The sequence below is a fragment of the Somniosus microcephalus genome, chromosome 24, assembly GCF_052327205.1.
Source record: "Somniosus microcephalus isolate GS21.2 chromosome 24, FLI_Smic_1.0, whole genome shotgun sequence".
NCBI lineage: Eukaryota > Metazoa > Chordata > Chondrichthyes > Squaliformes > Somniosidae > Somniosus > Somniosus microcephalus.
Genome location: NC_141010.1, coordinates 36,117,986 through 36,143,795, shown reverse-complemented (window position 1 = coordinate 36,143,795; position 25,810 = coordinate 36,117,986). Strand labels below are relative to the sequence as shown.

Genomic DNA, 25,810 nt, shown 5'->3' with positions numbered 1-25,810 from the left:
GCCAGTATTCCATTAGCCTTTTTGATTATTTTCTGTACCTGTTCATGACATTTTAATGACCCATGTACCTGGGCCCCCAAGTCTCTTTGGACCTCCACTGTTTTTAGCTTTTCACCATTTAGAAAGTACCCTGTTCGATCCCTTTTAGGTCCAAAGTGGATGACCTCACACTTGCCTACATTGAAATCCATTTGCCACAGTTTTGCCCATTCATTTAATCTATCAATATCTCTTTGTAATTTTATGCTTTTATCTACACTGGCTACAATGCCTATCTTTTTGTCATCGGCAAATTTGGATGTGTGGCTTTCTATCCCAGCCGGTCGATTAATGTCTAAAAAAAAGTTTACGTGTTGGCTGCAAACCATCAAAACTGCCACATAAAACCCCTATGTACAAAATACATGCAGTATGAGAAAAAATAGGCCCTGGAGCTTCATACTGCTTTTTAACCTCGCTCTCCAATTCTTTTTCCCTTCAACCCGGAAGCCAACAATTAATTCTGGGTTTGGCTCTATGATCCGTGGTAGCCCTTGATACCCTCTCACGTGATCATTCTTCATGTGTGTGCCCAGATAGAGTGTCAGCAGGATAATCAACTGAGTGACATCCCAATCGTGTTGGTCTCCACATCTTTGGGCGCAGGTTACTGCTCAGGGTGAACCCTTGACGGCTTGTTCACTTTCTCAATCCGCGGGCAGGGAGGGCAAATCACAGCACCCACATGGAGTTGCCACCTGACTGGTTTATCACTGGGGTCGGGGATGGTCACTGGTTGCCAATTTTAATCAGCGCCAGCCACTCTTAAAAAAAATAAAATCACACAGTTGAGAAAAATCAATCATTGTGTCGCCAACTAAAAGTAGCAATCGGCAACAATTCCAGACCAAAAAAAACTGGGTCTTTGAAAAACATGCCAGGTGACGATGACCCAAGCCCCTTCCATGAGCCCGGCCCAAATGGCCAACTCAAGTCAACACCCAGTGGAGACCGAAACTGTCCGGTCAGTGCCACATCACCCACTCAGCCAGACAAAGATGTAAAATCTACTATCCCCCCCACCCCTAGCAAAGTATGTTTCTGGCCTAGAGGAATCCAGGGCTGGAAAATGTTGCAACATCCCACAGCTGGGTCAAGTTGTGACAAAAGTAATCTGGCAAGGGGCACTTGTACCAACACCTTTGCTCTTGGTTTGGTCAGGGTAATCATTTATGCGGGGTGGGGGCTTTGATTGATTATTTCATTATTTGCATTTTTATTTTGGTTGCAAATTTTTTTTTTCGGTTGTTGCACGGACCACCTTAAACGCCTGCAGTGTGACCCAGCTCCCCACCCTCAGAGGGAGCCAGCACCAGGGTGGGGAAGCGGTTGTGCAGACACTGTCGCCATTGCTCGCCGCCGCTTTCTGGAGTTGCACCGCTTTTTCCCGGGACCCGGTGCCGACCCTCCTGCACCCTTACCCCCCCTTTACCCTAACCCCTTCCCTTTCCTCCCTCCCCGACCCCCCCAAATCACTCACCCCCCCCGGCCTGCCTCCCCACCACCGCCGCCGCTGCCCCGGGCTGGCTCCGGGCTCCGGTGCAGCCGCCTGGCCCCGACTCTTCACTCTGAACCCGGGGAACAGGCGTAACAGCGCCGGCTCTTTCAAGGTAAGCAGCGCTCCACGGGTGCAAGCTTTGGCCACTTGGCTTCTTTTTTAAAAAAAAATGAATTTAAGGAAAAATCTTCAGACCCAATGCATGAATTCCCTGTGCGTTTGCCAGATGTTTAGGGTGGGAGGGAGGGCAGATCTCATCCCAGATCCTTCCCCCTATTTCTCTCTTTCTCTTTTCCTAGGATAGGCATGCGTGCTTAAAATTTAAAGCAGTTCTGTCTCCTCTTCCATTCAATTAATTCTGGTGGGCCCCACCTGAAGTTGCTTCCTGCCACTGTAAATGGCTTTCTTTTTTCTTTTGTTGTGATGGTACCCCGTCTTTTGTCCCTTGGCAGCGACTTTGCGTGTGTGTGGGTGAGGGGGTTCAGGTGAAGCAGGAGCGAGGCGCACGTCGCGGATGCTGTTAGTACCCCCTCTCGCTGTTAACAGGTGGGCTTGGTTTGTGGTGGATGACGTGCGTTAAAACGAGCAGCTTCTAATTTCCTCCTATTGGGAAATGCCTTCGGTTATGTATATGCTCCATTATTGGGAAATGGTGATTTCGCAACCAAAAAGAGATTTGTGGGCAGGAGTCCCACAAGTTTGTGATTTATATCGCCGGCGACATCAGTGGTTTCTTTTATTTTTTTACTCGCTGGATGACGCTGGCAAAGCTGCATTTATTCTCCATCTCTGGTTGACCAGAGAAGGTGGTGGTGGGCCTTCTTCTTGAAACGAGTGTTTGTACAACTGAGTGGCTTGCTAGGCCAATTCAGAGGGCGATAAGAGTCACCCTTATGGCGTGGAATATTGCGCTGCGTTTATAATATGTTATAATAGTTTCTTTATGCAAATATGTATTTTAGGAACTCCTTGATATCCTGTTTGACAAATAGCTGAGCCTCAAAACATCCAGTCTTTCACCAAGCCCATCATTTCCACTTTTGGGACATCGCCTGCGTCTGTCGCTACCTCATTTCCACCGCTGAAACTTTCATGCGCACCTTCATCACTCCCAGGCTTGATTTCTCCAATACTGTCCTTGCTGAGTTCCTGAGCTCCATCCTACACAAAGTCCAACTCATCCTATCCAACCCTTCATCTCATTCACCCCTATCCTCACCGACTTCCACTGGTTCCCTATCCCCCAACACATTTGATTTAAAAATCCTCATCCTTGTCTGTAAGTCCCTCCACGGCCTCGCTTCGTCCTACAACTGCAACCTCCTCCGGCCTTGTATCGCACCGCTTTTGATTTTGGACTTCTATACAAGCTCCTCTTCCCTCTGTTTTACTGTTAGTGGCAGAGCCTTCCGCCATTCCGCTCCTGCTCTCTGAAACTCTCTCCCTAAACCCCCTCCACCTTGTTATCCCTTCAAAAGCCTCCTCCGAGCCTATCTCTTTGGCTTTGCCATTGGTCACATCCTGTAGCTCTTCTGCTAGTGTCTGCTCAGTGTCGGATTTTTTTTCCTCCCCCCGTCCCCAACTCATGAAATGCCTTGGGACGGTTTGTTATAGAAAAGGCACTTTACGTGCAGTTGTTGTTGTCTTTACTTAGTCATTTTTACCAATTTTGCGAAGATTCTGACGCCATGTAATGTGTGGTCCTGTACACCTGTGGATATTGCTGTGTTCCCAACTTGAGTCGGATAGTTGCAGAGAGAAGGCCCATTATTGTTTCAAAGATTTGATGCGGTCCTTGGAATGCTCTTGGCATCTGTTGTCTTGCCACGTGTTTGTTGAACAGTTCTGGCAGTCTTAGTGGAGACGTAAGCAACTGAGAATAACTAACCGTGATACATGGAAGTATTATTGTATGTAAAACCTGGGAGAAAGTGTTTGCATCTGTCAGAGTCTCAGGAGTTGCAGAAGAGAATAAAAGGATTGCAGGGAATCCTGGGCCAGTGCTGAGATAGCTCATTTGAGCCGGGCCAATAGCAGCGGTGCCGCACTAGGTCTCAGTGGCCCTGGGTTAGTGGGGTTGGGGGGGGGGGGGGGGAATTCGTCATTCGTGGTCACTGTCCAGTGAGCCATGCTAGGGGCATGTTTGTGGACGTCAGGTGAGGAGAGGGTCAGGCTAGGCTGGGTGGTGGGGAGGGAGGGGAGTTGCTGAGGTCCAATAGTCTGCCCATAGTCACTGTCAAGGTTTGCATGTGAAAAATCGCCACTGGGAGAGAAGCCAGGGCCAGTGGAACCGCACTCCAGCCTTAATTTGTTCTGTACATTCCTTCCTTTTTCTCACAACACACCACTAGCTACGTGCAGCAAACATCTCACATCGCTGCCCTCCCTAACTCCGATGAAATGATTCGACATTCGACCATCAACTTGGTTACCTTTAACAGAGACCTGAAAGGGCTTTACTATTAGAGTCATCAAGTTGAATCCACATGGGGTGCACTCATTTTGATTTTAAAAATGTAACCTATTAATATATTTCTTTCTTTAAAAAAAATAATTTCAGCTCCATATGTTTATAGAGGTTTGCAATTCAGCTCACTCTTTGATTATAATTCTCACATTTTTCCAATTTTCTTCCATCTCCTGTACCTTGTCCAATTGGCCATCATTGATGTGTCAGCCTTAATAGTAAATGTTGGTTGGCAATTTGGCCATGGCAGCTATCACAGTTATCGTAGAATCACAGAATGGTTACAGCACGGAAGAAGGCCATTTGGCCAGTCGAGCCCATGCCGGCTCTCTGCAAAAGCACCTCAGTTAGTCCCACTCCCCCGCCCTTACCCCGTAGCCCTGCAAATTATTTTCCTTCAGATACTTATCCAACTCCCTTTTGAAAGATAAGATTGAGTCTGCCTCCACCACCCTTTCACACAGTGCATTCCAGAGCTTAACCACTCGCTGCGTAAAAAAGTTTTCCCTCATGTCGCCTTTGGTTCTTTTGCAAATCACCTTAAATCTGTGTCCTCTGGTTCTCGACCCTTCCGCCAATGGGAACAGTTTCTCTCTATCTACTCTGTCCAGACCCCTCATGATTTTCAACACCTCTATCAAACCTCCTCTCAATCTTCTCTGCTCCAAGGAGAACAGCCCCAGTTTCTCCAGTCTATCCACGTAACTGAAGTCTCTGATTCCTGGAATCATTCTCGTAAATCTTTTCTGCACCCTCTCTCAGGTCATCACATTCTTCCTAAAGTGTGGTGCCCAGAATTGGACACAGTACTTCAGTACTTGATGAAGCCCAGGATCCCGAAAGCCTTATTAACTGCTTTCTCAACCTGCCCTGCTACCTTCAGCGATTTGCGCACATATACCCCCAGGTCTCTCTGTTCGTGCACCCCCTTTAGGATTGTACCATTTAGTTTATATGTCCTCTCCCCATTCTTTATACCAAAATGTATCACTTCACCCTTTTCTGCATTAGTTGAGCCCATCCTGACCTGGTGAGATGGGAGATCAAACCTTTGGGGGGGGGGAAATTGAGTCGCGGCTCCTTTGGGGCGCTAACTTTGCTGGGGTGCTACTTTTAGCGCCCCGAAAAGATTAACACCCCCACAGCAGAAATTGAATGGTAGCGCCCCAAGAGGGAAGCGGGGCTACTGGAAGCGCCCCGCCACCCTCTTGGGGTGCTGCGAGGGAATATCGCAGCGCTATGGGAGCTGCGGCACGTCGTGCTGCGGTATTGCAAACCTTCCTCCCCTTCTTAAAGGGGAGGGGCCTTGCGCAGCATGACCTGGGGCCCAGCTGGGCCACTGGGATCGGAGTGCCAGCAAAAGAGCCTGGCACTCTGTGGGGGGGGTACTCAGGAGGCCGGGGATGGCAGCGGAGGCAGGTGCTGACAGGCAGCCAGCAACAAAAATGGCCGCCCGGCACCTCGCCTTTAAATAGCGCCGCCGGTAGGCCCCCCTGATCCCATCGGACATAGCGTCTGGCGGTAAGTCTGGGGGCGCTACCGAAGATTGCAGCCGGGGCGCTGCGCACAGCGATGACGTCATTGCCGGCGGCGCAGCCCCGCAGGGCGCTAATGGTTACCGCCGCCGCGCCCGCGCACTAGTTGCTTTGCATCCCTTTAGCGCCCTCTTAGGGTGCTTACGGGAGGCGCAAAGCAACCAAATTTTTCCCCCCTGGTCTCTTTGGCTCAGCTACACAATGGATAAATTACTGAGCTATAGGGGAGCCCTTAAATCTCCCTTCTAACATTTGCCCCGATGTTGGCAATTCTGCTTACCCCATTCTTTGCCTGGGAATCACTGTATTAAGTAGAAAGCTGCTTGAAAGCTTGCCTCTGTGGTTAATGTTGTAGTGCGATCATCTGAGCGGGTTGGAGAGGAATTTTCTAGAGTATTTCTTCTGCTTTTTTTTTGCCTCTCCCTTGAGATTACATGGCTGCGGGGACGGGTGTGAGGCGCAGGTTGGGAAGAAATGTTTAGTCATGATCAACGTTCCCTGTGAGCTGCGCTTCGTTCTGCGCGGCCTGTTTCTTTTAGTGCACTGTCCCTTTAAATTTCTGCGCACGCGCCGGTATTTCCCATGTAGAAGCCGGTGAGCGGCCCAGGCGGGACCTTTCCCATTGCGGGAACATTGGTCATGATGCTCCGGCCATCATGGTGTGGGGAAGGCTTGGTGGACCAGCTGGTCTTTCCCCGCCCGTCCATTTTGTATGTTCGCATTTCTAACGTTCTAAAGACTAAAGTTCACAACTGATACAAGCTAGTGAAGTAACGGTGGTGTGTGCGAACAGAGCCAAGGCCTAGATTGTGGATGGAGGCAGAACTCAGAGCTGAGAGGCAGAGAGGCCTGCAGGAACAGGTTTCAACGTGGATTATCACCGATGCTTTGGCTCCTTTGCTTCTGATACCTTTATTTTTCTTGCTGCGCTTATTTGCGAGTGTAAGGAACTTAAAGAAATGATGCAACCAAGTAATTTCCAGCAGTTAGAATAAAGCAATATTTCAATACAACTTCTGACGGCCAGATCCACGAGGAGTGTGAAGTAAAACTCAGTGACACGGTGCCCAGTCTCTCACTGTAAAGAAAGGGAGATTAAGGTGTAGCACAGTTTTAACAGTAAACAATGGCCCAGACAAACGCAGGCACTCACCATTTCACAACAGCTTAGTGTTTTAGTTTATATCACTTTATATATATATATAGGAGGCTAGTGCCTAATGTGATTTCACCCGTTAATGAGATTGCATTGTGTCAGGTAATTTGTTTTGGAATAGTTTTTAGGTTTTTGCAGACCTGTTGCTGGGTTACTGACTGAGCGTTCTGATATAACTGGCCCTGGACTGACAATAGGGACAATGCAACTGATCTCTTCCACTCAATCCAGGTAGTTCATGAGCAAGATCAACTGTGTGTTACAACTGTACTTGAGACAAAACTGAACATTAATTTAAAACATTTCTAGCACAAGAGCACAGATTTGAACAGGAGGTTGTAGGAGAGGTGAGCATGGAGTTAGAAGGCAACGACAAACTTAGAGAGGAAAGGGAGGTTAGAGATGGGGCGATATTTGGAGAGGATGGACAGGACAAAGGGGAGGGTTTTTTGAGGAGAGGGATAATGAGGGTTTTTAAAAAAAAATTATTAATTGATGGGATGTGGGCATCACTGGCTGGCTAGGCCTGCATTTAGTGCCCATCCCTAATTGCCCTTGAGAAGATGGTGGTGAGCCGCCTTCTTGAACCGCTGCAGTCCATATGGTGTAGGTACACCCACAATGCTGTTAGGAAGGGAGTTCCAGGATTTTGGCCCAGCGACAGTGAAGGAACGGCGATACAGGTCCAAGTCAGGATGGTGTGTGGCTTGGAGGGGAACTTGTAGGTGGTGATGTTCCCATGCGTCTGCTGCCCTTGTCCTTCTAAGTGGTAGAGGTCGCGGGTTTGGAAGGTGCTGTTGAAGGAGCTTTGGCGAGTTGCTGCAGTGCATCTTGTAGATGGTACACACTGCAGCCACAGTGCGCCGGTGGTGGAGGGAGTGAATGTTGAAGGTGGTGTGGATGGAGTGTCAATCAAGCGGGCTGCTTTATCCTGAATGGTGTCGAGCTTCTTGAAAGGAAGGGGGGGACAGTTTGAGCAACGCAAGCTATTAACAATACCAGAGCTGGTTTGATTGCCGGTATATGCTGAGTTTGCTGATTTTAGGAGGGGTAGCAGGTGGGAGCTAACATTGGCTTCAGTGGCTCTGTGTCGGGAGTTCCTCTCCTAGTTGCTATCCAGAGACCCCTTGTGAAAGCAGCTGTGTTGATGGAATAGGAACAGGAGTAGGCCATTCAGCTCCTTGAGCCTGTTCTACCCTTCAGTTACTGTCGACGCACACGCAAGAATAATAGTACCAGGGAGGAAAGACTTCAGTTACGTGGAGAAACTGTTCTCCTTAGAGCAGCGAAGGTTAAGGGGAGATTTGATAGAGGTGATCAAAATCATGAAGGGGTTTGATCGAGTAAATAAGGAGAAACTGTTTCCAGTGGCAGAAGGGTCGGTAACCAAAGGACACAGATTTAAGATAATTAGCAAAAGAACCAGAGGCGACATGAGGTTAAAAAAATGTTTACGTGACAAGTTGTTATGATCTGTAAGGCACTGCCTGAAAGGGTGGTGGAAGCAGATTCATTAATAACTTTCAAAAGTGAATTGGATAAATATTTGAAGTGGAAAAAAATACTGGGCTGTGGGGAAAGAGCAGGGAGTAGGACTAATTGGATAGCTCGTTCAAAGAGGCATGATGGGCCGAATGGCCGCCTTCTGAGCTGTATCGTTCTATGATTCTATGGCCGCTTGAGTGAGGCTCTTGAGGGTACCTGGTGCCCACGAAGTGAGGTGAGAAGGGGAGAAAACGGGGGATGAACGTCCTTGCTCTCCCTCGATGGAATAGTGGGCAAAGGCCCAGAAACAAATAGAATTGGCGATGCTGCCTGCTTTAAGTCATCAATGGAGACGCAATGCGAGGGTCTTCCCATTACCACAGCACCAAACAAACGCTCAGTATTACTTGCAGCTACTGGTGCAAGGCCAGTTGCATCAGCCAATTCCTGTTAGCTATGTGAGGAATTTAAATTACAGGCCAGTTTACATCAGAGTTCCCCTCTCACAATAGACTATAGCTGGAGATTACTGTTGGCAGTATTAGTGAGATGAATACTTAACGTGTTCTTATTCCTCTGTCTCCAATTTTGATGGACAGAGTGGGATTGGGCTTGGCTGTGGTGCTTCCCATAATGGATGGCACTGTGCAGGCTCATGCGTGAATAATGGCTACTGGAGAGAGGCCCCTGAGCGTGCCTGGTACCTTAGCAGGAGTCTGCGCCATGAGAAGAGGCTTATAATATATATTTTAGAATATATGCGACAGTACAACCAACTTAATTATTTTTCCTTTCTATTTCGATTTCCCCCCCCCCCCACCACTTTTATTCCCTCTTCATTTCCCCTTGCCCCTCCTCCTTCCCCAGTCTCCTTGGTCATGCACAGCTTGCGACCAACAGGATCCGAGTGCCATTATTTGCCTTCTACTATTTCTTGTTTTATCCGGTCGAGAATCTGGTCCTCAACCTGTTCCTCGATGCCTTCTAAGATGTGCACAAGTGAGCAGTGCACCAAATACAGCATTCTTTAACTTAGTAAAATGTCCCAAGGCGCTTCACGGGGGCGATTATCAAACAAAATTTGACACCGAGCCACATAAGGATATATTAGGACAGGTGAAAGTGTTGGGTTTTAAGGAGCGTGTTAAAGGGGAAAAGAGAGGTAGAGAGTCTTAGGGAGGGAATACCAGAGCTTAGGGCTTAGCCAGCTGAAGGCATGGCCGCCAATGGTGGAGCAATGAAAATCGGGGATGCTCAAGAGGCCAGAATTGGAGGAGCGACTCGACTCTCTCCCCATAGGGTGCCTTGGTGCCTTCCATTGAATTGAGCTTCAGGCTGAGATCAGAGACACACTTTGTGAGGGAAGCCAGCGTCTTGCGATTAAAAATGTGCCAGAGCACCAGTATGTAACAGTCTTGGGCAGTGCCGGGGTTAGACTCCTGGGGCCCCTGGCAGAGGCTAAGGAGTGGGCCCCCTCCCCTGCCCTCCTGCCACCCACACTTTGGATGACTTCTTGGGTGCGGTAGCCTAGTGGTTATGGCATTGGGTGAGCAGCCCAGAGCTTGAGTTTAAATCCATAACTTGTGGGCTGTGAAAATTGTTGTTAAAAACTCAACTGGTTCACTAACGTCCTTCAGGGAAGGGAACCTGCCACCGCTACCTGGTATGGCCTTATGTGTGACTCCAGGCCTTATGTGTGACTCCAGGCCCTGTGTGTGACTCCAGGCCTTATGTGTGACTCCAGGCCCTGTGTGTGACTCCAGGCCCTGTGTGTGACTCCAGGCCCTGTGTGTGACTCCAGGCCCTATGTGTGACTCCAGGCCCTAAGTGTGACTCCAGGCCCTATGTGTGACTCCAGGCCCTAAATGTGACTCCAGGCCCTATGTGTGACTCCAGGCCCTAAATGTGACTCCAGGCCCTGTGTGTGACTCCAGGCCCTGTGTGTGACTCCAGGCCCTGTGTGTGACTCCAGGCCATAAATGTGACTCCAGGCCATAAATGTGACTCCAGGCCCTAAGTGTGACTCCAGGCCCTATGTGTGACTCCAGGCCCTATGTGTGACTCCAGGCCCTAAATGTGACTCCAGGCCCACATTTTGTGGTTTCTCTTAATACCCTTGGGGATGGCAAGAAATACTGTCCTACCAGCATTGCCCAAATCTCTCCGCCATTCATTCAGATCATGGCTGATCTGTACCTCAACTCCATTTCCCCACCTATGCACCATATCCCTTAATACTCTTACCTAACAAAAATCTGTCGATGTCAGTCTTGAAAATTTCAATTGACCCCCAGCATCCATCACCTTTTGGAGAAGCGAGTTCCAGATTTCCACTACTCTCTGTGTGAGGAAGTGCTCCCTGACATCACCCCTGAATGACCGAGCTCTCTGGTTGATGAGGAAGGTCCCCGGATTGACTCTTGATCTGTGGTGATTTAACAGATCTCTGCCAGAAAGCATGACAGTTAGTCTCAGTGTTCCCATCTTGGGCAACACCATCTAAAGTCAGCCGGCGTCTCCTATCCAGGGGCTCGACTACGACATCCCCTCCACAGGCGAACGTCCGGCCAGCGATCACTGTCCAGGCTCACGCACAGAGAGTGGTCACTTGGACGAGGTGCTGAAGGGTCCGTAACCACTAACAGTTATCACCCTAGGTGAGTTCACACTCCAGCAGGGGAGAGGTGAGAACAAGGGAGATATAAATCCAAAAGCAGCTGGTGACCAGTGCTGACATCCTGTGCTATATACTTGCGGTGCAGCCAAATGGTTTACGTGATCTCCGCTCAATCCTACCTTGTGCCTTCATTATTTCAAAATATCTGTGTCTCGTAAATGTGAACTGGCATCTTTAATCGCCCTTTCAATGCTTAATTTCTTTTTGCAATGTTCAACAACAACAACGTGCATTTATATAGCGCCTTTAACTAGCAAAACATCCCAAGGCGCTTCACAGGAGCGTTATCAAACAAAATTGGAAACCGAGCCAGATAAGGAGATATTGGGACAGGTGACCAAATGCTTGGGGAAAGAGGTAGGTTTTCAGAAGCGTCTTAAAGGAGGAGAGAGAGAAGGAGAGGTTTAGGGAGGGAATGCCAGAGTTTAGGGCCCAGGCAGCTGAAGGCACGGCCGTCAATGGTGGAGCGATTAAAATCGGGCATGTGCAAGATGTCAGAATTGGAGGAGCGCAGAGATCTGGGAGGGTTGTAGGGCTGGAGGAGGTTACAGAGATGGGGAGGGGGGTGAGGCCACGGAGAGATTTGAAAACAAGGATGAGAATTTTAAAATTGTGACATTGCTGGACCGGGAGCCAGTGTAGGTCAGCGAGCACAGGGGTGGTGGGTGAACGGGACTTGGTGCGAGTTAGGATACGGGCAGCAGATTTTGAATGAGCTCAAGTTTATGGGAAGCTGGCCAGGAGTGTGTTGGAATAGTCAAGTCTAGAGGTAACAAAGGCATGGATGAGGGTTTCAGCAGCGGAGGAGTGGAGCCAAATGGTTCACGAGATCTCAGCTCAGTCCTATTTTGTGCCTTCATCATCTCAAAATATCTGCAGCCCGTAAATTTGTTGGACAGCAATGCGGTATAATTTCAAGCTCTGCTATTCCGATTAAATTTTAATTCTGTAGGCTCAAAATTTGCCAAAAACAAGCACAGGTAAAGAGCAAAAATACAAACAGGAAACCGTAAGTTCTAATTATTTCCTACAGTACGACCTTCTAAAAAGGAGACAGTCCCATAATATAAGGGACCAAAAGAGAAGGATTCGCATTGATATAGCGCCTTTCATGTCCTCAGGGCGTCCCAAACACTTCACAGAAATGCTTTTGAAGTGTTGTCACTTTTTTAGGCCAGTGCAGTTGGATAAGTTCCTCCCCTCAACACCTCCTACTGATGACCTGACTGAGACCGGAAACTTACTGCACTGAAACATCACAGCCACAAAGCCTTGGCCTACCCCTCTGAGGTGCAATGCATAACTACACCGATGGTTAGCTACAGGTCTTTCCCCTGTGGATTCAAACACATTTACACAGATCCGGAATTCCCTCCCTAAACCTCTCTTCCTCTCTCCCGCGCTCTCCGCATTTACAAAAGATGCAACACCTGCCCTTTTACCTCCTCCCTTCCCACCGGGCCCCAAACACTCCTTCCAGGTGAAACAGCGATTTACTTGTACATCTTGCAATCTAGTATACTGTATTCGCTGCTCACAATGCGGTCTCCTCTACATTGGGGAGACCAAACGCAGATTGGGTGATCGCTTTGCGGAACACCTCCGTTCAGTCCGCAAGCGTGACCCCGAGCCTCCGGTCTCCTGTCATTTTAATTCTCCGCCCCTCTCCCACTCTAACCTCTCTGTCCTCGGCTTCCTACACTGTTCCAGTGATGCTCAAGGAACAGCACCTCATCTTTCTATTGGGCACTTTATAGCCTTCCGGACTCAACATTGAGTTCACCAATTTCAGATCAGAACCTCTGCCCCCATTTTTTAGGATGGCAGCTGTTGCTGATGATTCTGATATTCCCATTTACACCCCCTCTAGACCCATTTTTTGTTTCTTTACTTGTAAGAAGATAGGGACAAAAGGTCATCAACCTGAAACGTTGGAGGTGATTTTGTCAATGGAGGCGCGTTGGAGGCGGGGCTGCTGCTTGTCGGGTTTCAATCCCGCCTCCATCGACTTCTGGCCAACCCACGCTATTTTCCCTTGATTGACCTTGTTAAGCCCGCCCAGCAGGCTTAGCAGGCCAATTAAGGGGAAGCCGGTTACAGAGAACGTCAGCGTATGACGTTTCATCTGTCAAAAATTAACAGGCAGTTAAGTGGCTGTAATCCCCTTCCCGCCTCCAGGAGACTGGACCCGGCGCGGGACGGCTACCCGCCTCCTGGGAAGATGGCACAGAGGCAGGTTGGGGGCGGGATGGGTACCCGCCCCCAGATTCTGCCATTTTCCCAGCAGTCCCGCCTCCAAACACACCTCCTCAGGGCTGGCAAAATCCAGCCCGTTAACTCTGTTTACAGATGCTGCCTGACCTGCTGAGTATTTCCAGCATTTTCTGTTTTTATTACACAGATACTGGGTATCTAGAATGACGGTGTTGTCATTGGGCGCGTTTTGTGCATTGGGAGCACTAGAGCTACAGGAAAAAACATCAGACTGACATCTTTAAATCTCCCTTTCAATGTTTCATTTCTGATTGCAACGTTCAATAACTTGCATTTATATAGCGCCTTTATGTAGTAAAACGTCCCAATGCACTTCACAGGAGTGTTATCGACAAGATGGGAGACCGAGCCACGTAAGGAGATATCAGGACAATGGCCAAAAACATGTTACAAATGTTTGAAATGTTAGGGGAAGCTAGGTAAGTACATGATGGAGAAAGGAAGAGAAGGATATGGTGATGGGGTGAGATGAAGTAGGGTGGGGGGAGGCTTGAGTGGAGCATAAACACCAGCATAGACCACTTGGGCCGAACGGTCTGTTTCTGTGCAGTAGGTTCTATGTAAATTTTTAAAACTTACAGCATGTTGCCAACACACTGATGTTTATAATCGGGATCCAATGTGTTCAGAGAGTTATATAAGACTAAGGTGAAGTCCAGGTGTTTATTGGACACTGGAGGTCATAGGTTGTGGAATCAATTTCAGGTGATCAATTAAAGAGTATCACATGACGTTAAAGTATATTGACTGAAGCTTAATGTTTTTTCCTGTAGCTCTATTGCCCCCCCAATGCACAAAATATGCCCAGTGACAACACAGACATTCTAGATACCTAGTATCTGTGTAAACGTGTTTGAATCCGCAGGGGAAATAAGACCTGTAGCTAACCATCGGTGTAGTTATGCATTGCACCTCAGAGGGGTAGGCTGAGGCTTTGTGGCTGTGATGTTTCTGTGCAGTAAGTTTCCGGTCTCAGTCAGGTCGTCAGTAGGAGGTGTTGAGGGGAGGAACTTATCCAACTGCATTGGCCTGAAAAACAACAGTGACGACACTTCAAAAGTATTTCATTGGCTGTGAAGCATTTGGGACGCCCTGGGGACATGAAAGGCGCTATATCAATGCGAATCCTTCTCTTTTGGTCCCTTATATTATGGGACTGTCTCCTTTTTAGAAGGTCGTACTGTAGGAAATAATTAGAACTTACGGTTTCCTGTTTGTATTTTTGCTCTTTACCTGTGCTTGTTCTTGGCAAATTTTGAGCGTACAGAATTAAAATTTGGTCGCAATAGCAGCGCTTGAAATTATACCGCATTGCTGTCCAACACATTCCTTCATATTACAGGAAACTCTCATTTAAACGGCACCTAAATATCCGGAATTCTCTATTAACCGGCAAAATTCATACTCTGAAAACAACACCTCAATAACCGGCAATGTGTCCGAGTCCGAGTCTCCCGCGGTGGCCGAGTTAGTCAGTGGGGGTAGTTCTCCAAACTGCCACTACTCGGCTTCTTGCCGCTGTCGGAAGTCCGAGCACCTCAATAACAGGAGTCTGACTCTCCCGCGCTGCCGGTAGTCTCTTCCGATCCGCCAATTACTGTATACTGCACATTTCTTAATTTTTAAAATTTTTGTTTATTAAAAATCGCCTTGGTAGATAACCCTCTCCGTCATCCGGAATTTTTAATCAACCGGCACCATCCCGGTCCCGTCGGTGCCGGATACCAAAGAGTTTCCTGTAGGTAGATATAGCACATGGCGGGGAGGAAATTCGGTTGCTTTGCTCCTCCTGTTAGCGCCCCGAGGGGTGTAAAGCCCCTAGTGCCCGGGCGCGGTGCCCGCTAACGCCTCCTGCGAAATTTAACGGGAGGTTAGCGGCGGCGGCAGCCGGTAGCTCCCCATGGTGCTGCTCCTCCGGTGATGATGTCATCGCCATGCGCAGCGCCCCGGCCGCAAACTTCACTTGCGCCCCCTGACCTACCGCCGGACGCTGTGTCCGACAGGGTGAGGGTGCCGTGTTTGTGGCTGGGGCGGCGCAAATTAAAGGGCCGGTGCCGGGCGGCTGTTTTTTCGGGGGGGTGCCTGCCGGCACCTGCCCCCTTTCGCCTTCTCCTGCAGGGTGCCGGCCGCGATCGGTCAGCCTGGCGCTCCTCTCGAGTGCCGGGCTCTTTTGCCGTCACCCCGCTCCCCGGTGGTCCAGCAGGGCCTCGGTGCGCGCTGCGCTAGGCCCCTCTCCTTTAATCAGGGGAGGGAGGCCTGTAGTACCGTGGCGCTACGTGCCGACGCGTGTGACGCTGCAGCACATAGCGCTGCGATATTCAATGGGAGCGCCCCAAGAGCGCTTCCAGTAGCCCCGCCTCCTGCTTTAGACACTACCACTCAATTTCGGGCGCGGGGGTGCTAACTTTTTCGGGGCGTTAAAAATAACGCTCCGGCAAAGTTAGCGCCCCAAAGGGGGCGCGCCCCAATTTTTCCCCCATGGTCTTTTAAGCAGAGATTTGTATCCATAACCGTTTAAATTCCTGTTCAACACCTTCCTTTGTGTTCATCACTGATGAAGCAGGTTCATAGAATCATAAACTAGTCCAGCACAGAAGGAGGCCATTCGGCCCATCGAGTCTGCGCTGGCTCTTTCGAAGAGCAATCCAGTTAGTCCCACTGCCCCACTCTTTCCCCAAATCCCTGCAATTTTTTCTCGTTCAAGTATTTATCCAATTCCCTTTTGAAGGCTGATACTGACTCTGTGTCCACCACCCTATCAGGCAGCGCATTCCAAATCCTAACCACTCGTTGTGTTAAAAAGTTTTTCCTCATGTCGCCCCTGGTTCTTTTGTCAATCGCCTTAAATCTGTGTCCTCTCATTATCGACCCTTCAGCCATTGGAAACAGTTTCTCTTTATTTACTCCATCTAAACCCTTCATGATTTTAAACAACTCTTATCAAATCTCCTCTTAGCCTTCTCTGAAAAAAGAAAGACTTGCATTTATATAGCGCCTTTCATGACCACCGGACGTCTCAAAGCACTTTGCAGCCAATTAAGTAATTTTGAAGTGTAGTCACTGTTGTAATGTGGGAATCGTGGTAGCCAATTTGCACGCAGCAAGCTCCCACAAACAGCAATGTGATACTGACCAGATAATCTGTTTATGTTATGTTGATTGAGAGATATATATTGTCCAGGACACTGATGATAACTCCCCTGCTCGTCTTCTTCTTTGAAATAGTGCCATGGGATCTCTTATGTCCACCTGAGAGAGCAGACGGGGACTCGGTTTTAACGTCTCATCCGAAAGTTGGCACCTCCAACAGTGCAGCACTCCCTCCGTACTGCACTGGAGTGTCAGCCTAGCTTTATGTGCTCAAGTCCCTGGAGTGGGACTCAAACCCACAACCTTCTGACTCAGAGTTGAGTGTGCTACCTGCTGACACTGCTCCAAGGAGAACAACCCCAGCTTCTCCAGTCTATCCACGTAACTGTAATCCCTCATCCCTGGAACTGTTCAAGTAAATCTCTGTACCCTCTTTTTTTTAAATTTCAATTTCAGTTGAAAATCTCTCAAAGGAGCTTGGGAGTTTTCATTCTAAAATGCTATTTCTTGTAGTCTGCAGTAGAACATTTACCTGTCCAAAACAATGAAGACACTTTCAGTGTTTTTGTCTGGGTTTTATTTATCAGCTTTAAACTGTAATCTGTAAATCTGGGCACAAACTCAAATGCAGAAAGGGAGGGAAGATAAACTGACAAGTTTAGATTTAACTACTTTACAGAGAAAGCGATGACTAAACAGAGCAGACTAGCCAGGGAGGCAACAGGGAAGGATAGTGTCAGTAAGCTTTAAGAGAGAACTGGATAAATACTTGATGGTGCAAGTGAATAAGGGATGTTGGAGATAGTAGTGGAGGTGATAGTCTTCTGACTTTGGTTCTGGCTAGTTGGACTGCAATGGTCTCTTCCTCTCTTGTACATTTCATTGCTGCCAAATGTAAGAAACAAAGAAAGACTTGCATTTATATAGCATCTTTCACAACCTCAGGACATCCCAAAGCGCTTCACAGCCAATTAAGTACTTTTTGAAGTGTAGTCACTGTTGTAATATAGGCAAATGCGGCAGCCAATTTGTGCACAGCAAGCTCCCACAAACAGCAATGGAGTAAATGACCAGATGTTCTGTTTTGGTGATCTTGGTTGAGGGATAAATGTTGGCCAGGACATCCGGAAAACTCCTCTGCTCTTCTTCAAAAAGTGCCATGGATCTTTTACTTTCACCGGAGAGGGCAGATGAGACTTTGGTTCAGCATCTCATTGGAAAGATGGCACCTCTGACGGTGCAGCTCTTGCTCAGCACTCTTCTGACGTGATAGCTAGGTTTATGTGCTGAAGTCTCTGGAATGGGGCACAAACCCATGACCTTCTTGACTTAGAGGCGAGAGAGCTACCATTGATCTGAGGCTGACAATTTGTGTGCTGAAAGTTAAATCATTTTCTCTCTCTGTTATATGTGAGAGTTCAAAGTGAAATTTGCTTTCATACTTTTGATTTAGTTCCCAATAGGCACGAGTACAATGCACAAAACTACTGTCAAATTGAACGGTTAAAAGCTGTCAGGCAGGTCCTTGTCATCACTGTCTGGGTTGACCTTGAACCTTAGGCTCTAGAAGCGACAAATAATGTTTTCTTTACACTGTTGTTCCCATCAAGTCTGCTGAAGGATCTGAAGATTCTGTTACTTCTTTTTTCAGGGACTGCTTACTGGCTCCGACGTAGATAAGGGGCCATGACCACATCGCAGCCCTCCACCCTGGGGGAGCTCCAGCTGTATCGGGTCCTCCAGCGGGCAAATCTTCTTGTTTATTACGATGCTTTCATCCAGCAAGGAGGGGATGATGTCCAGCAGCTCTGTGATGCTGCGGAGGAGGAATTTCTGGAGATCATGGCCCTGGTGGGCATGTCCACCAAGCCGCTGCATGTCCGGCGCCTTCAGAAGGCCCTGCAGGAATGGATCACTAACCCCACCGCCTTCAATCAGCCCCTCACCAAACTGCCGGCGAGCAGCATTCCCATTGCCAAAATCTCGGAACTGAGTACGGTGAGTCCCAGCTCAGCCCAGGATCAGCAGGCGCGGCTCGTGCAGAGCCTGGCCAGCGCGACGGAGATCTCCAACAACCACACCTCGCCGCGGCTGACCGAGACCTCCAGCCAGACCGAGGCGGTGGGCGGGGCGCACCACCTGCCCAGCATCTCCAACGTCATGATGGTGGCCAAGGAGGAGCCCCACTCTCCGCCCAAGGACGGCCCCTCCTTGCCCCTGACCCAGGACGTCATCCAGATCATCGGGAGCTGCGCCGAGCGCCTCATCCAGACTGTGCCCAGGATGGAGGCCAAGGAGCTGGAGTGTGTTTTCATCAGCAACAAGAAAATGTCCAAAACGCTGGGGCACATCTTTGAGATGACCGACCAGGAGCCACAAAAGGAGGAGGAGATCCGGAAGTTCAGCGCGATCTACGGGAGGTTTGACTCCAAGCGGAAAGATGGAAAAAATCTTACGTTGCACGAGGTACAGTGACCATTTTGTACATGACCACATTTGTTCCCCTTTGCCCAAAAATACAATGATGCCCTGTGAGTAAATCAGAGGCGGCATTAGCACCCTGCAAGCTGTGCCGAGCGGATCTGGTGAGATGTTTGTCTAGTTAAACGTAAGGGGTCCCAAACCGAACCTTTCGCTCAGGGAAGACGAGTGCTGACCCCCGGTGTACATACATTTCATTGTGTAGTCGCTGTAGTGACAGTCTGCGTGTTTCCTGGATCAATCTTCCCTGCTACAAAGTGTGTTGAAACACCAGGGATCAGCAACACATGAGAATCTCTCGCGGCGTTATGTCGCGGTAGGTCAGACGTTACCCTGCTTTATAACAGCAGCGTTTATACCATGTAAGATGCAGGGTTTCATTGGCCTGCTAAGGCGGAGCTGTGGGTACGTTGGTTTTTACCTTTTAAGGACATGGGGGGGAAAACGGAGTCACGCCCCCTTTGGGGCGCTAACTTCGCTGGGGCGCTACTTTTAGCGCCCTGAAAAAATTAGCGCCCCCACAGCCTCTTAGGGTGCTAACAGGAGGCACAAAGCAACAGAAGTTTTAGGCCATAAAGTCTAATTGCCATAAGGAAGCAGAAGTCTAGGGACAATTAGAGATTAATTGCTGTTTGGTGAGGAAACTGTTTAAATTGCCAGGTCTTTGTAAATTTCAGGCCCCGGCTGAGTCCGCAAAGTTGCCTCAGCAGTAGCAAATAACCTGTAATTTTCCTCAGCAAGAAATTATTGAATTTGCTCCCACTATCTCTAATCTCCTCCAGCCCTACAATCCTCCGAGAACTCAACGTTCCTCCAATTCTGGCCTCTTGTACATCCCTGATTTCCTTCGCCTCTCCATTGGCGGCTATACCTTCAGCTATCTAGGCCCTAAGCTCTGGAATTCCCTCCCAAAACCTCTCTGCCTCTCTCTCCTTCTTTAAGACACTCCTTAAAACCTACCTCACCTGTCCTAATATCTCCTTCTGTGGCTCGGTGTCGAGTTTTAATTGGTAACACTCCTGTGAAGCACCTTGAAATGTTTTACTACATTAAAGGTGCTATATAAATGCAAGCTGTTGTTGGGCTTCTTTCTCATCAGCTGTGGCTCAGTGGGTAGCACACTCGCCTCTGAGTCAGAAGGTTGTGGGTTCAAGTCCCATTCCAGGGACTTGAGCAGGCTGACACTCCCAGTGCAGTGCTGAGGGAGTGCTGCACTGTCGAAGGTGCCGTCATTCAGATGAAACGTTAAACCGAGGTCCCGTCTGTCCTCTCAAGTGGACGTAAAAGATTCCACGGCACTATTTCGAAGAAGAGCATAGGAGTTATCCCCGGTGTCCTGGGGGCAATATTTATCCCTCAACCAACATAAAAAACATTATCTGGCCATTATCACATTGCTGTTTGTGGGAGCTTGCTGTGCGCAAATTGGCTGCCACGTTTCCCACAGTACAACAGTGACTACACTTCAAAAGTACTTCATTGGCTGTAAAGTGCTTTGAGACGTCCGGTGGTCGTGAAAGGTGCTATATAAATGCAAGTCTTTCTTTCAGTCCTGTGTACTTCCTTTTTTAAGATTGTTCAGTGGATTTGTTGGTGTTTTAAAAAAAAATTTTGACAGACTCTTGCAAACCTCATACAAAGATCTTACTGTATTCAGCAAGTCTAACATGAGGTTCTAATACTAATATGTAATACGGAATATGACTACAAGCTTTTCAAAATTCACTAGTTGTCTGCCCAGTGGGCTGTGCGCCATGCAGACTATGGCAGCCACAACTTTGATCCCTCGCCTGTGCTGTTGGAGTTGATCACAGCTGGCAAAGCACAATTTTTCCAATTGGCCTCAGCTGTCCATGGCTAGGGAGAAGAAAACTCAGCCCGGGTTCCCACCCATAATGAATGTCCAGTGTTCCCCATCCGGTGAGGATAAGATTAGGACACACTGTGACGGCTCTGTGATCAAATAGTTGGGAGCCTCTCACTGACTGGGCTCTTGCTGAAGATTGACTACTTAAGCCTGCCTACATAACCTCCACAATAATTCACAGTATGTGGAGTATTTTGGGACATCTCTGAGAGTCCTGAGAGAATGCTTTGTACATGTAAAAAGCTCCTTTTCTTTCCCTTGGGCTTGGGTACTGGAGAGCTACTGCAACTCATAGAAACATAGAAGATAGGAGCAGGAGTAGGCCATTCGGCCCCTCGAGCCTGCTCCGCCATTCAATGCGATCATGGCTGATCATCCAAATTCAGTACCCTGTCCCTGCCTTCTCTCCATATCCCTTGATCCCTTTAGCCTTAAGAAATATATCTAACTTCTTCTTGAATATATTTAATGAATTGGCCTCAACTGCCTTCTGTGGTAGAGAATTCCACAGGTTCACCATTCTCTGGGTGAAGAAATTCCTCCTCATCTCTGTCCTAAATGGCTTACCCCTTATCTTTAGACTGTGACCCCTGGTTCTGGACTCCCCCCACCATTGGGAACATCCTTCCTGCATCTAGTCTGTCTAGTCCTGTTAGAATTTTATAAGTTTCAATGAGATCCCCTCTCATTCTTCTAAACTCCAGCGAGTACAAGCCCAATCGACCCAATCTCTCCTCATACATCATTCCTGCCATCCCAGGTATCATGGATCCCGCAAGGTCCCGTTCACCCAGCACCCCTGTGCTCGCTGACCTACATTGGCTCCCGGTCCAGCAACACCTCGATTTTTAAAATTCTCATCCCTGTTTTCAAATCCCTCCATGTCCTCGTCCCTCCCTATCTCCTCCAGCCCTACAACACTCTGAGATCTCTGCGCTCCTCCAATTCTGGCCTCTTGCGCATCCCCGATTTTAAGCTCTTCACCGTTGGGGGCCATGCCTACAGCTGTCTCGGTCCTAATCTGTGGTATTCCTTCCATCAAACCTCTCCGACTCTCTCTCTTTCCTCCTTTAAGTCATTCCTAAAAATGTACCTCTTAGACCAAGCTTTTGGTCACCATATGTGGCTCGGTGTCAAATTTTGTCCGAAAACGCTCCTGTGCAGCGCCTTGGGACGTTTTACTATGTTAAAGGCGCTATATAAAGGCAAGTTGTGGTTGAAAAGGGGAGAAAATTGCAAAACAAAAACAGTGACTTTTTGCATACACCTGTGCCAAGTCTCATTTATTTTTGTGCAGACATCAGAGTTTCAATGAATATATTCTTAAATCTCCTGAATTTAAACTCCCTGAGTCACAGGATTAACTCTGCTGTGCTGTAACATTATTCTAGAATTATTATATTTAAAAAAATTCTGTCATTCCACCCAAAGCCTGTAGACAGAAATTGTCAGCAAGAAAGCAAGACTTGCATTTCTATAGCGCCTTTCACAACCTCAGGACGTCCCAAAGCGCTTTACAGCCAATGAAGTACTTGTTGGAAGTGTCGTCACTGTTGTAATGCAGGAAACGTGGCAGACAATTTGCGCACAGCAAGCTCCCACAAACAGCAACGAGTTAAATGACCAGATCATCACTAGGTCCCAGCACCCAGTGTTGGGACACTTGCTCTTCCCTGGGCGAGAATAAGCGAGCATGTGTTTGGATTTGTCGCTTCAGTAAACTCGCTGAAACATGTTTGAAGAGCGTTGTGACTCTGGCACAAGTGCACAGGAATGGTGTGTGTGTGTGTGGCACTGTCATCAGTTTCAGGGTCAATGCTGCAACAGTTTAAAGGAAGTCACGAGGTAGCAGCGGTAATTTATTTCACTTCAAACAATCATTTTTAAGTAATGATTTACTTCAATGTCGCCACCGCTCACCTAACTTCAGTCAGGAAGTCCAATGACAGCCGCAACCCGATATAAAAGGACGTCACATCTAGTGTGAAAACCTCGGCTTCGAAGCTATTGTGAGGAAGAGAAAGAGAGGCTTGTGTACAATTTACATCCTCCAGGCTGTTGCCGAATCATTATTGTATGTTTGAATCAGCCATTTTGAAACCCGGCCCCAAAGCTGAGAAAGACTCGAGGCAATGTGTAAAAATGGACCCAAGAAAATAAGTCGGCGTTCTAGAGAATTTCCACACGGTCCTCAGCCCTGCTTACCCTGTACGTTGCGAAAGACACTCAATATGTGCCTCTTTCAGTGTATATTCACAGCATAGTCCCAGACTTGAAATGACTTCTTCCCCTTTTCATCTTTTTAAAGTCTTTTCCTGTCCTTCTCCCCCCTTCTCTTCCCACAGCAGCCCCCCCCTGACCCCAGAAAGAAATGTCACCCCTCTTCAAGGCACTGGTTTTTCATATGCAAGTTTAGACAGTGAATGTTTGCAGACCATTTGGCCATGGAGCACAGTGGGCTGATCCTTTGGTCAGCCAGTGTCTACACCCAGGTCATCGCGGATCATTGGAAAGTAGTCAGGAGCTGGAAATCTGTCTAATTTTTGTCCCCCTTCCCTATCCCAGAGGTACTGAGTGAAGCCAAGTGAGAGCAGCGAACACAGCACCGCCTGTCTTGGTCTGTACAGCTCAGTAATACACAGGGTGGTGCATTTCCACACTGAGCGATCTCAGGGGGTGGGGGGCACCTGCCCATCACCAGTGTATGTTTTGTGTTCTCTCTGGGTTCACACTTACCAAGTCTCGACCATTTGCAGTGTCAGCCACTGTAACCTCTTTCTGAGTCCCACTCCACTTATGTTAATGGATTTGCAATCCACGTCACCTCTTTTTAAAAAAAAACTTTCTGTGTTTTGCAATAGCTTGACCTTGCCAGGGTTGTAGAGTCAGACAAACAACCTTTTTCCGGTCCTTTTACCAAAGGCTTTCTTGAACCAGCTGTCCGGGAGTTGCCTTGGTTGATCTTTCCTCTAATCTCCTTATTCTCTCTCTCTCTCTCTCTGATCCCTAGAGTTAGACGACTGAGTGAGGAGGAAACATTGGAGACACTTGGGTTTTTCGAGCTTGAATGGAGGTGACTGAGGGGACTTGCTACGGTATATTGGTGTCAGCTGTGGCTCAGTGGGTAGCACTCTTGCCTCTGAGTCAGAAGGTCGTGGGTTCAACTCCCACTCCAGAGACTTGAGCACAAAAATCTAGACCGACACTTCAGTGCAGTGCTGAATGAATGCTGCACTGTTGGAGGTGCCGTCTTTCGGATGAGACGCTAAACCGTGGCCCCGTCAGTCCTTCTTGGTGGGTGTAAAATGGCACTATTTCAAATAAGAGCAGGGGCGCTCTCCCTGGTCTCCTGGATCTGGAACTGAGGCTAATTGGTTCCGTGACACATAAATGGCTGGACAATCAGATGGTGGCCATGGGAGATTTCTGTCTCTTTAGCTACTTTTATATTGGCATCATTTTAATTCTGATTCCAGAGGCCGGCATCTGTGAACCGGTTCTGGCGTTTACCCTGCTAAATCTGGCTGCCCGGCTAAATCTCAGCGCTATTGGTCCCTGAAAACCTGGGTCTCTGGGCCAGGTATTTACGGGGAGCTGTGGGGGTGTGTGTGGAGGGGACGGAGTTGTAGCGGAAATGCGGGTAACGTAGAGGGCCTGCTGGATTTGACGGCCTGACCTCGGTTTATTTTCTCCCTGTTTCCCGGCCGGCAGCCAGCAGATTGAGAGGCTGGCCGGCTGTTGGGCGGGAAGGCCTGCGCTGGAAGGCCGCAGCTGGGGAGCGGAGAGGAAGAAGAGCACTCCTGGCCCACGAGCAGGGCTGGAAAACGCACTTCCCTGCTGGATCCAGCGGTTCTCGCCTCCCTTCAGCTGCCGGGATTCCCCGGGCTCTGGGACATGTTAAAATCTGAGGCACGCGGCCTCATTAACATATTTAAATTACTGACCAGGTTACTCGCCCACCTCTCCAATCCGCCCCGGTTAAACCGGAAGTAGATGCATTCAGGATGGGTTGGGGTCGGGTTTCAGATTTTTCGGAATGTGTCTTCTCTTCTTAGGCAGTCCCTCGGAACCGAGGATGACTTGCTTCCACATTAAAAATGAGTTCTCAGGTGACTGATTAGTCCAATGCGGGACCTACAGTCTCTGTCACAGGTGGGGCAGACGGTGGTTGGAGGGGCGGGTGGGTGGGGTGCTTGGGTTGACGTGCGCTCCTTGCGCTGCCTGCGCTTGGCTTCCGCTTGCTCCCGGCGAAAAGACTCGAAGTGTTCGGCGCCTTCCCGGATGCTTCTCCTCCACTTTGTGTGGTCTTGGGCCAGGGATTCCCAGGTGTCGGCGGAGATGTTACACTTTTTCAAGGAGGTTTTGAGTGTTTCCTCTGCCCACCTGGGGCTCTCTTGCCGTGCTGGAGCTCCAAGTAGAGCGCTTGTTTTGGGAGTCTTGTATCGGGCATACGGACAATGTGACCCGTCCATCGGAGCTGATCGAGCGTGGTCAAAGCTTCGATGCTGGGGATATTGGCCTGAGCGAGAACACTGACGTTGGTGCGCCTATCCTGCCAATGGATTTGCAGGATCTTGCGGAGGCAGCGTTGGTGGTACCTCTCCAGTGCTTTGAGGTGCCTGCTGTACATGGTCCATGTCTCTGAGGCATACAGCAGGGCGGGTATCACTGCTGCTCTGTAGACCATGAGCTTAGTGCCGGGTTTGAGGTCCGGTTTCAGGCGACCGAAGGCTGCACTGGCACACTGAAGGCGGTGTTGGACTTCATCGTCGACGTCTGCCCTTGTTGACAGTAGGCCCCCGAGGTATGGAAAGTGGTCCACGTTGTCCAAGGTCTTGTCGTGGACTTTGATAATCGGGGGGCAGTACTGTGTGGTGGGGGCAGGTTGGTAGAGGACCTTTGCCTTACAGATGTTTAGTGTAAGGCCCATGCTCTTGTACGCTTCAGTGACGGTGTTGACGATGGTTTGGAGTTCGACCTCCGAGTGAGCGCAGACGCAAGCGTCGTCTGCATACTGTAATTCGACGACAGAGGATGGGACGACCTTGGATCTGGACTGGAGGTGACGGAGGTTGAACAGTTTCCCGTTTGTTCTGTAAATTAGCTCCACTCCAGTGGGGAGCTCACTGAGGGTGAAATGGAGCATTGCAGCAAGGAAGATTGAGAAGAGCGTTGGTGTGATGACACAGCCTTGCTTGACCCCAGTTCGTACGTGAATTGGGTCTGTGGTGGGACCGTGGT

At 48.9% G+C, this 25,810-nt stretch overlaps 1 protein-coding gene across 2 annotated transcripts in view; it reads left to right on the top strand.

Annotated features, from left to right (window-relative positions):
* The first annotated feature begins 1,286 nt into the window (after positions 1 to 1,286).
* LOC147101234 (NGFI-A-binding protein 1-like) overlaps positions 1,287 to 25,810 on the top strand; it is a 72,427-nt gene continuing 47,903 nt past the window's right edge. The window contains exons 1-2 of one of the 2 annotated variants that reach the window (XM_085966500.1): positions 1,287 to 1,649; positions 17,873 to 18,687. In XM_085966500.1, coding sequence (XP_085822626.1) covers positions 17,908 to 18,687 — 780 coding nt within the window. In that variant the 5' untranslated portion in view covers positions 1,287 to 1,649; positions 17,873 to 17,907. The remainder of the gene's footprint in view (positions 1,650 to 17,872; positions 18,688 to 25,810) is intronic. The other variant, XM_085966501.1, reaches the window with a different exon arrangement.